This window comes from Hippopotamus amphibius, chromosome 7 (genome assembly GCF_030028045.1).
Source record: "Hippopotamus amphibius kiboko isolate mHipAmp2 chromosome 7, mHipAmp2.hap2, whole genome shotgun sequence".
NCBI classification, from domain to species: domain Eukaryota; kingdom Metazoa; phylum Chordata; class Mammalia; order Artiodactyla; family Hippopotamidae; genus Hippopotamus; species Hippopotamus amphibius.
In genome coordinates this window covers 119,588,567-119,601,544 of record NC_080192.1, presented here as the reverse complement: position 1 = coordinate 119,601,544, position 12,978 = coordinate 119,588,567, and the positions used below count along the sequence as shown (strand labels likewise).

Sequence of the window (12,978 nt, the reverse complement as noted above, 5' to 3'; positions counted from 1 at the left end):
CATATGGGCACCTTATCTTTGACAAAGGAGGCAAGAACATACAATGGAGAAAAGGCAGCCTCTTCAATACATGGTGCTGGGAAAACTGGACAGCTACATGTAAAAGAATGAAATTAGAACACTTCCTAACACCATACACAAAAAGAAACTCCAAATGGATTAAAGACCTACATGTAAGGCCAGACACTATAAAACTCCTAGAGGAAAACATAGGCAGAGCACTCTATGACATACATCAAGGCAAGATCCTTTTGGACCCACCTCTTAGAATCATGGAAATAAAATCAGGAATAAACAAATGGGACCGAATGAAACTTAAAAGCTTTTGCACAGCAAAAGAAACCATAGACAAGACAAGAAGACAACCCTCAGAATGGAAGAAAATACTTGCCAACGAAGCAATGGACAAAGGATTAATCTCCAAAATATACAAGCAGCTCATGCAGCTTAATACCAAAAAAGCAAATAACCCAATCCACAAATGGGCAGAAGACCTAAACAGACATTTCTCCAAAGAAGACATGCAGATGGCTAACAAACACATGAAAAGATGCTCAACATCACTAATCATTAGAGAAATGCAAGTCAAATCCACAATGAGGTATCACCTCACACCAGTCAGAATGGCCATCATCAAAAAAATCTAGAAACAATAAATGTTGGAGAGGGTGTGGAGAAAAGGGAACCCTCTTGCACTGTTGGTGGGAATGTAAGTTGGTACAGCCACTATGGAAAACAGTATGGAGGTTCCTTAAAAAACTACAAATAGAACTACCATATGATCCAGTAACCCCACTCCTGCACATATACCCAGAGAAAACCATAATCCAAAAAGAAACATGTACCATAATGTTCATTGCAGCACTCTTTACAATAGCCAGGACATGGAAGCAACCTAAATGCCCATCAACAGATGAATGGATAAAGAAGATGTGGCACATATATACAATGGAATATTACTCAGCCATAAAAAGGAATGAAATTGAGCTATATATAATCACATGGATAGACCTAGAGACTGTCATACAGGGTGAAGTAAGCCAGAAAGAGAAAAACAAATATGGTATGCTAACTCATATATATGGAATCTAAAAAAAAAAAAAAAGGTACTGATGAACCCAGTGACAGGGCAAGAATAAGGATCCAGAGAATGGACTGGAGAACAAGGGGTTGGGGGGGCAGGGGGCAAAGGGGAAGCTGGGACGAAGTGAGAGAGTAGCATAGACATATATACACTACCAACTGTAAAATAGATAGCTAGTGGGAAGTTGCTGTATAACAAAGGGAGATCAACTCGATGATGGGTGATGCCTTAGAGGGCCAGGACAGGGAGGGTGGAAGGGAATCACGGGAGGGAGGGGATATGGGGATATCTGTATAAATACCGCTGATTCACTTTGGTGTACCTCAAAAGCTGGTACAAAAGTGTAAAGCAATTATATTCCAATAAAGAGCTTAAAAAATAAAAAATAAAAATAAATAAAAACATATATTTTGAACTTGGAGATCATCCCACCCAAACTGTTAATGTTACTCAAAAAGAAATTGAGGTTCACAGAGGGCATGTGACTTGCTCAAGGTCCTACACCTGGTTAATGGCTGAGCCAAATGAAACTCAGTTCTCACTATTAACCTAGAACCTGCAAGAGCACCCACTATCTTTTAAAAGAACTTGGCATCTTTGAATCACGCAAAGGAAAATATCCCTTCATTTGAGTGTGTTAATAATTGCCGTGTGCTGGAAAGCTGATGGCCTTTAAGAAATGAAACAGTGGGTTATGCTCTCAGCCTTGTGAGCTGAAGGTGAGGAGGTGGGAGACCGAATGAGGGAGCGAGAGAAACGCCATTAGGGTGGCCTCACGAGGCTTCCTAACATGCTCGTGCTGCCTCCGCGCCCCTCCCAGCCATAATTCCCCAAGAGCGATCAGGCACTATTGGGTGAGAATCTCCGCTTCCCGACCACCCCTGCCACTTCATCAGCAGTGGTTTGTTGTGAAGGGCATTGAACAGATAGGATGCCGGGTGCCGCTTTGCTCTATTCTGCTTGAGGCACACGATGAGAAGCAGAGCCTCAGGAAACGCGTGGACTGCCCGCTCCCTGAAGGGGCCAGATTTGTTCTGTGTGGTTCCAAGGAAAGAAACAGATGGGTGAGGCAAATGTACCCAGAATGATGGTAGGCGTATTTTGGGTGCTTATTGAGTGTGATGGATGGATGGGTGAATGGATGGATGGATAAAGATTTCAGATTGATACAGTGAAAAGTTTTCTCAAAGTTTCAACAGTCCAAGAAGAAATGCACTACTTTGGTTGCGAATGTAATGAGTTCCCTGTCTCTGGAGGTATTCAAGCTCCAGCCAGCCACTCATCTAGTAGAGATGTTATTGAAGCAGTTTAGGGGGTTGGTTCGAATTGCATGAGTTTTTAAGTCCCCTTGAATTATTCCATGATTCCTGGTGCATAATGAAAGGAAGAAAAGAGTAAAGATGTTTTTGTCTTTGGCTTTAAGAGCTTTAAATCAGAAAATCCCAGATTTCAGGTTGCTTCATCCCAAAGTCTGGCCTCATGCTTCTTTACTGAGCTTTCTGCCACAATTAGAAAATGTTATCATCTTGGCAGTCCACTTAAGAGATTCTGCTGGTTTTATCTCAGTAATGAGTTTGTTTCTTTTTAATTTTGCAAATCAGGGGAACCTGACTTGTGGAAAGCTGGATCGGTGCTTCTAGATGCAGGTAATTATACAGCCCATCCTCCTGGCCGTGCCTAGATCAAGATTCATAGGATTACAGGGGGTGGCACAGAGGCCAAGCTAAGCTAGAGAAGCCTTTCCAACAGTGTCACCTCTGACATTAGGGTCTGGTAACCGTGTGAAGGGCCTGCTGAAACTCCCACAGGGAGGCCTGGGTAAGGGACAAGACTAGATCACCAAGGGGGAAGCAAACGTGAAGACAAAAAGGCAGGAGGGAGTGAGTTCCCGGCCCCCAAAATGGATTAGACCTTCACTCCATCTGGGAGCACACTTTAACTTCCTTCTGTTTTTTCTTCCTTCTTTGCAAATGGGATTCAGGTTTTCCCTTCACGTGAATAAATGTTGTTCCCTGTTTACTGCATTAAGTGTTTGAAACTCCAACAGCGAATGCAGCCTTCTGACTCTTGGTCCAAGGGCAGATTTTGCTGGTGGGTGGGCGGGAGCGCTGAAGGAGAGGACTTGGGCCTCTGGACATGTATTTCTTCCCCTCCCGGGGCTCCTGGCTGCGAAATGCCATTAGTGACTTTTTAAAATGATGTGAGGAAGTGAGATGAGCAAGTTGACCTTTAATGGGAAGATGAAATCATGTGCTTTGCAAATTGGAAAAACTAACAAGCCAGGAGAAAGCTCACCACAGCCAAGAGCAAGCGGCGCCCTTAGCACCTACCTGCACTGGGGAGACTCTCAGAGGACACTACCTAGCATCCCAGAAACAGGGAGACTCACTTCTGGGGCTGCAAGTTTCACTCTGCCAGAGAAACTCATTGGCTTTATCAAGCCTAAAAAGACTCTTCTTTACTGTCTTTATTTCTTTATATGATATATTTGTGAACTTGGTTCCCAGGTAAACAGCTCTAAAGAAGACCCCTGAGGCTGAAATTCAACTCACACACACATACCCTCTCAAAGCAGTAAACCCTTTTGCATCTGTACTCTGGTCTCAGACTGCTGGAGGGGAAGGGATGCAGTGTAGACCCTCTTATTTGTCTGAGTTGCTTGTATCTCATCGCTTCCCCTGCGGTCTACACCCACCCCCATTAGACTGTCCTCAGTCTCACTCATCTTCGTTCATCAACTCAGTCACTGAATGCTGACTGAAGACCACAGGAAATGTTTATATGATGAGTGAGACACATGCCCTGACCTCAAGATTTTCAGACTTTTTTAGAGGGATAATTTACACTGGCAAAGTGCTTAATGCTTTCAGATAAGGAGACTAAGGCTCAGACAGAATAAGTTAACGGGCAGTAGGGAACAGATCTCAAGTCGCCTGGCTTCAAATGCCCGTAAGCACCCAGAGGAGTATTGCTGTCTCTAGCAGACTGTCTGTAAATATTCACTCACCCTTATCTGTTAAGATGAAGGTGTTGTGGAGAAGAGCACACTTAGCAGCAAGCCAAGCCCCCGAGCTGAGTGTGAATTCCCATTTTGTCCCTATCCCTGGGGTGAGGCCAGATGCTTCCTGTTCTTGTAAGTCACCAAAAGTTTTACTGCTCTTTCCAGGATTTGTTCCAAAAGAAGAATTAAGCACACAGTCTTCGGAGCCAGTATCCCAGGGAGATCCGAGTAAGTTAATTGACAACTAGAAACCCATAGTGGCTTTGACATCTGATCTGCTTTCTCTCCCCTCTCCCCACTCACGCCCACCCAAACCCCGCCTCTCTCCTACCCTGGATCTATTTATCTCCTCTCTTCTGTCACTTTGTTCTAAGGGGAAAGGGAAGCTTTTGAAAGATTTAAACTATCTATGTGCAAGAGGGGGAGAGGATCAGATGTTTAAAACATCACTATGGCAACAGGGTGGGATGGAGTGGGAAGACAAGGGCAGATGAAAGGAGGAGGCTGACTCGCCAGCGAGGACGGGGGTCCAGTGGAGATGATGGTACCCAGAGCTCAGAATAGGAAGCGTAAATGGAGAGAAATGGGCAAATTCAAGATATAGAGAAGGAAGAACCTAGAGGGTTAGAGGTGGAAGTGCGAGAGAGGGAGCAGTTGAAGATGATTTGCACAACTGGGGTAAGTGCTGCTGCCATGAGGACCACTGGGGACGGAGCAGGTTGGAGCAGGAGAGTGTTTACGTCTATCATCTTCTGTAAGTCATTCAGTCTAGCAGAGAGTTGACTACCCAGATCTGACATTCAGAAAAAACAGCCCAGGGCTTCCCTGGTGGCACAGAGGTTAAGAATACACCTGCCAATGCAGGGGACACGGGTTCGAGCCCTGGTCTGGGAAGATCCCACATGCCACGGAGCAACTAAGCCCATGAGCCACAACAAATGAGCCTGTGTTCTAGAGCCTGTGAGCCACAACTACTGAGCCCGCATGCTACAACTACAGAAGCTCCAGTGCCTAGAGCCTGTGCTCCACAACAAGAGAAGCCACTGCAATGAGAAGCCCACGCACCGCAATGAAAAGTAGCCTCCACTCGCCGCAACTAGAGAAAGCCTACGTGCAGCAATGAAGACCCAACACAGCCAAAAATAAATTTAAAAATTAAAAAAAAAAAAAAACAAAAAAAACGACAGCCTAGTCATAAAGTTAGAGTAAGAAGATGATGAGCTGTAGTTTAAAACCAAAGCTTTGAGAACAGAAAATGTGACGTAGGGAGACAGGATAGAGTAAGAAGAAACAGAGGACTTAAACCTGAAGACCTTTAAAACTAACTGGCTGGAAGAGAAGCCACCTGAGGATACCAGAAAGAAAGGATCAGAGAAAAAGAGGAAAACCAGGAGGGAGTTGTGTGTTGCAAGCCACAGAGAGCACCTGCAAATTCCCCCAGAAAGCTGCGACAAGTCAGCCACCAATGGGCTGTGATTCTCAATTCACCTATGGGTGAGAACCACCTGAAGATATTTTTGAAAATGAAAGAGGCCAATTCCTGCCTCTTACCCACTGAATCAGACTCTCCCTAGAGCTTGCTACTCAAAGTGTGGGCTGAGGACCAGCAGCATTGGCATCACCTGGGGGCTTGTTAGAAATGCAAAATCTCAGGCTCCACCCCAGACCTACTGAAGCAATTCCTTTGCGTGCTAACCCTTGAGAAGCAGCGCCTGGAGTGATTCTTAGGCATCTTTATTTGTTGAAGCTGCATAAGCAACTCTGATACTTATCCAGGGTTAAGAAACACTAGCCCAGGGCTTCCCTGGTGGCACAGTGGTTAAGAATCCACCTGCCATTGCAAGGGACATGCGTTCGAATCCTGGTCTCACATGCTGTGGAGCAACTAAGCCCCCGCACCACAACTACTGAGCCTGCACTCTAGAGCCTGTGAGCCACAACTATTAAGCCCTTGTGCCACAACTACTGAAGTCCACGCTCCTAGAGCCTGTGCTCCACAGGAGAAGCCACCACAATGAGAAGCCCACGCACTGCAACGGAGAGTAGCCCCCCGCTCTCCACAACTAAAGCCCGCGCACAGCAATGAAGACCCAACACAGCCAATAAATAAATAAATTTTTAAAAAAGGTTTAAAAAAAACACTGGCCTATTAGCCAACACAGAGCATTAATCTATAAAATTGTACCACATTGAAGAAAACCAAAGCACTTAAGGAAATTGGTAGATTGATTCCTGTAGACACTCTTACCTTTTCTTCCTCCTCCTCCAGCCCCGTGACCATAATAAATTACCCCTGCTGAACATTTCATAACCCAGTTCCGTCCTTTCGTATTGATGTTGTCATCTTCACATCAGCACGTTTTCATCTCAATATGAGAAAGCCACTAGGGTCTCAGCGAGCGCATGCCCTGAGCAGGAGCTACTGTCATTAAAACATTCTTGGGAAGGAGAAGCAAAGGTGGTCCCGGTATCAGCCATCAGGCTAATGAGTGACGAGAACGGAGCAAATAGAGAAACACCCCACCTTCTTAAAACCTGTGACATGAACACATCAACCCTGAACGCACTTCAAGATGTACGAAACAGAGAAAAAATAGTCTAGGAAGAACCAAAATAGATGCTACAAAATTCATGTACTCTTATTCGTTTAAAAAGAAAATCCCCCTTTGGTCCTTACTCTAATTAACAATTGTTTAAGAAAAAAAGGTTTTCATTTAAAAAGGCATATTGAACTAATCTACTGACACTGAAGGAAAACCTGCCTTCAGGAGTGTCTCAAACTTTAATGTGCATACGAATCACCTGGGGGATCTTGCTAAGCTGGGATCTGATTCCATAGGTCCGGGTGGAGCCTGGGAGTCCACGTTTCCAGCCAACTGTTAGGTGCCGGTGGGCGGCAAGCCCTAAAGAGCAGCACTGCCACCTGCTGGCGGCAATTCACATCGCAAGCCCAGACCTAGGCAAGAGTGGGTTGTCCCTGCTTGGGGGGAACGTGCCGAGCCATAGAGCAGTTCTGCTTCTCTCTTGCTTTATCACGGGATTTAGTGGCATCTTTAAACTCCACTTCTTGATCTTATTTGCTTCTTCCAATCTTCATCTCGAGGATCATGCTTGGCCATAGGCAGTTTGGGGACAGCCAAGGACAGGGGAAGCCAGCTGAGCAGGAAGAGTTGGCAGGTTCTGAACAGGCAGGCAGACAGGGGCTAAAAGCTTGCGAGATCCCTAGTGAGCTTAGGCACTGGTTCCAGACGGAGCGGAGTCATTCAGGCCCAGAGAGGTCCCTGGCATCACCTACCTCTCCTCTGGTTTTGTTTGCCATGCGCCGCAGCAAGGGAATAAAGTACGTTTCTCGGAACTTTTCCCCGTAATCTGCCAATTAAATATTTCTCATTAATTCTGCCTAAACGCTGCCACAGAGCTTCTCCTTCTGGGGAGTGGGACGACTCCAGTTGCATGGAAGCAACACAACACACAATGCAGGGAACAGAAGCCAAGAGCAGCCTTATGGGCGATCCTGTGGCAGCTTAGAGAGACCCAGCCTGGTCTGGACAGCAGCACCCTTCCCACAGAGGGCAGCGCTGGCCCCCGTGCCCTCCTGGACACTCCAGCCCAGAAATTTCTAACTTTCCTGTCTTTCTTCTTTTTGTCCACGGAACTCTGCTTTGAAATATTTTTGTCTCCCAAACTGCAGTTGCTAAAGAACTCATTCCTCATTTTTTGTTAATCAATAGAATACACACCTCCCAATAAGAAACTTCTCATTAGCACTGAATAATCAGTTTTATCATACTGAGATGACACGATAGCAGTCCAGAGCAAAGAAGACACCAACTTCTATTTGCTTACGTGGCTTTCCATCAATTCCTTTTAGCGTTTGAAAGGTTGAACTAGCTCGCAGCCCCACCGTCCCCGTACCTCCATCATAACCTTCATCTATTCCCAGAGGTCCTGAGATCCTAACCAGAACTGTCCTAGTCTTTATCACCACTAAAAGAAAGGGACAAAAATCTAAGAGAGCCTCAAACAAGTACGGGTATCTGTCAATACAGGTGGATAATTTCTAGGGTTGCCCCACCCAGGGAAGTGAAGGATAAGATTGGTATCAATTTCTCATTCTACAATTCCTGCCCTCCTCTCAGCACTGGCCCTGCAGATTCTTTCCAGCTTTATAAAGAGCCGACACACAATTCTAAAAAGTTAGGATGGGAGTAAAAGACCACAAGCTCCAGAGACTCAGTCTGGATGAGTGCCTACATGTGGGGGTCTGCACTTATATGGTCTGAGCTAGGAGATCATTCTGAAGGCCTTCTTAGACTTAACTGGGAGGTTCCTGCTTCTGAAGTCTGTAATTATGGCTGATACAGAGAATTCTACAACAGTCATGGAAATGAGTACCAGCCCAAGTGTCCAGGACCTTGGTGCCCAGTGAAAATCTGGATGGATTTAAATAAATAAGTTATGGGTATAAATAAATAAGTATACCTTGCATCTTGCTTTTTTTTTTTTTAAACTTTCTTTTCATTGGAGCCTTGGGGGACTCTGGTGGAGGCAGAGGGGAGCGAGCAGTGAATGCAGTGAAAAGGAAGCAGGATGACAGTCCCTCTCCCTTCCGCAGGCTGCAAAGTTGACTTGTCGTTTTTAATTGATGGGAGCTCGAGCATTGGCAAACGGCGATTCCGAATCCAGAAGCAGTTCCTGGCCGACATCGCCCAAGCTCTTGACGTTGGCCCTGCCGGTCCACTGATGGGTGTTGTTCAGTACGGGTAAGTGCTGCTCTGAGTTCAGAAACCAAGGGATGGCCCACGCTTAATTTTGTCGCAGACAAAATACCGACACATCCTAGAGCACAGCAGACGCATTCTCCTCCCTGATACTAATGTAAATAAACTGAAGCAATCCAGATGCCATTTAAGAAATCTGAGGCTTCCAGAGGGAAAGACAGGTTAATCCACACTTGAAAGCAAATGGTATTTGCACTCTTGATTGGTAGACTATTCTGGGGGGAATTAAGAGAACTGGGTTCAAGTTTTCATTCAGCCAATAACAATAGTCCCCTCTCAACCCTGACAAAGCATTTGTTTGAGGGGCTTCTGTGCTCCGTCTGAACTTTCTCCTTTCTCCAGATAAACTTAGGCCTTTGCACTGGTGCTGGGAAAGCTCACCCAGGGATGGGGAGGATTGGGGGTGGGGGATGGCCCCCCAGCAGTCAGCAGGCACCCAGGGGACTGTCCCCAGTCCATTTTACTATTCTACTCTATGTAGGCTAGAAATTGAGGGCTCATACTGACATCCAGTCTCAACTTTTCTCTCACTGGGGATAATGTCAGATGTAATAGATTTCTCTTTAAAACAGATATACAGATGGCCACGGAAAATAAGCAAGCAATCAAAAGAACAAACAAGCACAAATCTCAAGTAATAGATGGACTTTTGATCAAGAACCATTAAGGGCAGGATAACTGTCTCACTTTCCACAAAGGATCTTGGACACAACCTGGCCCTCCTTCCCCCAGATCTGCAGCTTAGCCTCGGCCTTGGAAACTAACCCAGGCCTTGGTACCTCTTGCTCAGAAGCCACAATCACAGCTTATTTGTGCCTCCTGAAAAGCAAAAATCACACACCTGACAACATCCGGGGCCAGGGGGTGGGGCTGTCTCTGGACCCTTCAAATGTTTTGCGAGGACCTCCCAGAACAGCATTTTAACCCTGGCTGTGATGTCAAAGACACTAGAATATTTAGTTTTGAGATCGACAAAGAAATAAAATGCTTTATTTTTGTAAGAACCTATAATGTTGGTATTTTTAGAATTAAATCCCAATAACATATTTCGCACTATCTTCTATTTCTGTGAAGAAAAATAGCTAAGTGGCACTTGTATATAGTCAGAGTCCAATATATGAAAATAACCCATTGCTACAAATGTTGATTCTCAGTGTCAGATGTTCTGGAGGGTTTTAACTTGAAATAGGAAAATAGGTGGTGTTTTCAGGACCTCCACCTGTTTTCATTCCTGTGTTACTTTTTAAAGATAGCAAATGAATAGCAGACTTCTCTGGGGAGGAAATGTAACTGTTTTAGTGCCAGATGTCCCCGGTCAGTTTCACTGGGGGGTTCAAAGCTTGATGTGTCATCTTGCATTAAAAACAGCTGCTCTAAAAGCTGTGTAGACCGAGTTTTATAGGATAGGATGAAAATATAGCGATAAATATGTCAAGGAACAAAAAATGGCAGGAGCCTTGTGCTGTGTGCTGCTGGGAACACGGATTAAAGAACAAAAGTAGCAGGAAAGGAAAAACAATCCAATAGAGTCCTTCCCCTCAAAAAGACATTGTCTCTCACGTGTTCCTATGGCCATCACCATTTTCAGGGAAGAGTTTGCCTCCATGCTTTCCAATGTCACTTTCTAAAAATGCCTTCGCTATTCATCTTTTTTTTTTTTTTGCCTCCAAAGTCCTTATTAATTTAAAGCCCCTAAGGGAAATGTGTCTGTTTTCCTTCACTTTATGCTCATACAAACCAATCAATCACCATCACCCTCCTTCGGCCGCGGGGTGGATTGGAAAGCGCAATGAACTGCTGACAGGACATCTGGAATTCTAGCCTTTAGCTCCGCTGTGTGACCTTAAGCAAGTCACTTAACCTCTCCATGTAAGAGCTGCCATCTGTGAAGTATGGGGCGGGAGGACAGGATGATTTATTAGGGCTCTGCCAGCCCTGACGTCCTGTAATTCAGCGACTGGCTCTGTACTCAGAAGACATCCAATCAATGAACGTTGGGCGAACACGCTGATTGAGCCTCCTCTCCCTTCCAGCCTCGGGTTCTGATTAGGTGGGTGAATGATCAGCAATGAAGTGATGGCTGCACAGAGGTTACACGTCCGTCAGGGGAACGTAGGGAACAAAATCAATTGGAGAGCGGCATAGAAGGATGGGACGAGGCTGAAGGGGAAATCCACGCACCCAGCTGAAATTGCTTTTATTTCAGCCATGCATCCTTTCTTCAACAAATGGTCTTAGTGCAAGAGAGGGAGGGGGTGGGGCAGGAAAGGGTAAGGGGGCAGAGGTCGATGCAGATATGGGGCCAGTGTTTCTGGAAAAGGGCTTCCCAGTGCTTGGCTGGCTGGGAAACTGATTCCCCTACTGGCACTTTGAGTTCTCACCAGGTTCTAGTGCCCAGTTCATGACCATTGGGAATGAGCCCCGCTCTCTCAGAATCACAGAGCAATGGGGCCTTAGAAAGCTCCTGGTTCCACCTCTTCATGTTACAGTGAGGAAACAAGGCTCTAAAAGAAATGACAACTCCAGCAAGATGGAGCACTCAAGGTGAGGCTTGGGCTGGGAAAGAGCTGGCCAAGGCGCGTGGACTCCCAACTGAGAATTTCTCCTGCTCTCAGGCCTCTCACCTCCATCACCACTGCCATGGGTCCACATGGAAGATTTTCCCCCCAGAAGATTCCTTCCCTAGGTTTTCCACAGAACTTAGACTTTTACGTTTGGAATTTAGAAGACTGATACTATTAACAGGAAACAGGAGGCAAATAAATAAAAATACGAGAAGTATAATAATGACCTGATGTACAAAATGCCTGTCCTGCATCCCGATCCCTAAGCATCCTACACAAAAGTCTTTTGGGTGCAGGAAACAGAAGACCAGCCCAGGCAGGCAGGTGAAGGGATAGTGATATCATAGGACTGGCAGGTCTATGGTCTGTTGCAGAAATTGGTCCATCGAGAAACCAAGCACCACACTCCGAGGGCTGGAGAACTCAGGTTTATTAAGCTGGTGGCCCCAGGTGAGCTAACGCTCCAAAGTTCTGGGCACCGAACTCAGGGTGAGCTTTACTTTTATAGTGCCCGTGTTTACAGAGCATGGAAGTTTCCAAACAGAAACTTACAAGAGCAGGTGCAGAACATTCCAATTTTTAGCAAAACATCTTAAAGTTACATTGGATTGTTAGGTCATCCTGTTTTTCTCAGCGCAGCAAGCATATTTCACAAAAGCAAAACAAGCATGGAGTTATTTTCAGCCGAGTGTAAGTTTCTAACTTTCCTCTTCAGGTCATTCCCTCCTTCCTTCTTTCCCTGCATCTCCTCATCTCCCTGCTTGTCCACTGCGCTGTGTCCTCAGTGGACCGGCGTCATCCCCTGCCAGGCTCATGCCTTCTGCTCCTTCATACCTTCCCTTTTGCACTGGCTGGGTTGCTACTTCTGGTCCAGGCCAGGGGAGCTCCTCAGCCCCTGTGGTGCCGGCATGCTCCCTCTCCCATGTCCCCCCCTCTGCATATGCAGAGGCTCAGAGCCCACACTCGCATTAACCTTTCAGCAACCACAGTGTTCCTTCCACAGTCATCACACACCTCCAGTAAGAGAGGCAGCGTATAATACAGACCCAGAGAGGTTGAATGACTTCCCTAAGAACACACAGCTAAATACATCACCACTGGGGAGAGGACAGATATTAAAGCGTGGGTTAATCCCTAAAACTGACTTTGAAGCGAAGATTTTGCTTCTCTGCCAAGAAAGTTCCTGTTAATTGAAGCTTTCCACCAAACTGAGGACTGAGACACTGTTGAAAAGGCTAAGCATCAGGCCCTCGTTTTGCACACATGCTCTAATTTAGAATTAAACAGCCAACAGGCTCATGATTGCACTTAAGACCAATAGGAACACGAAGAGGCCAGATGAAAGAATGGTCAGAGCAGGTCGCTATTTGATGAACTTTAGCAAACGGAATAACGAAGCCAAGCAGCTTACACTGCAGCTGCCGCCTGCATCCACAGGAGCTAAACGCCCTCTGGACCTTCAATATGATTTTGTTTTCGTCCCCGATTTCAGTATAAATGGAACAGAACTGCACATGTTCTTTGGAACTTTGTAATCAGCCCCAGGAT

The 12,978-nt window shown here is 45.8% G+C and overlaps 1 protein-coding gene across 1 annotated transcript in view; it reads left to right on the top strand.

The window, feature by feature from the left end:
* VIT (vitrin) overlaps nt 1-12,978 on the top strand; it is a 115,756-nt gene that overhangs the window by 81,102 nt on the left and 21,676 nt on the right. The window contains exons 8-10 of the mRNA XM_057743649.1: nt 2,686-2,730; nt 4,251-4,313; nt 8,701-8,848. Coding sequence (XP_057599632.1) covers nt 2,686-2,730; nt 4,251-4,313; nt 8,701-8,848 — 256 coding nt within the window. The remainder of the gene's footprint in view (nt 1-2,685; nt 2,731-4,250; nt 4,314-8,700; nt 8,849-12,978) is intronic.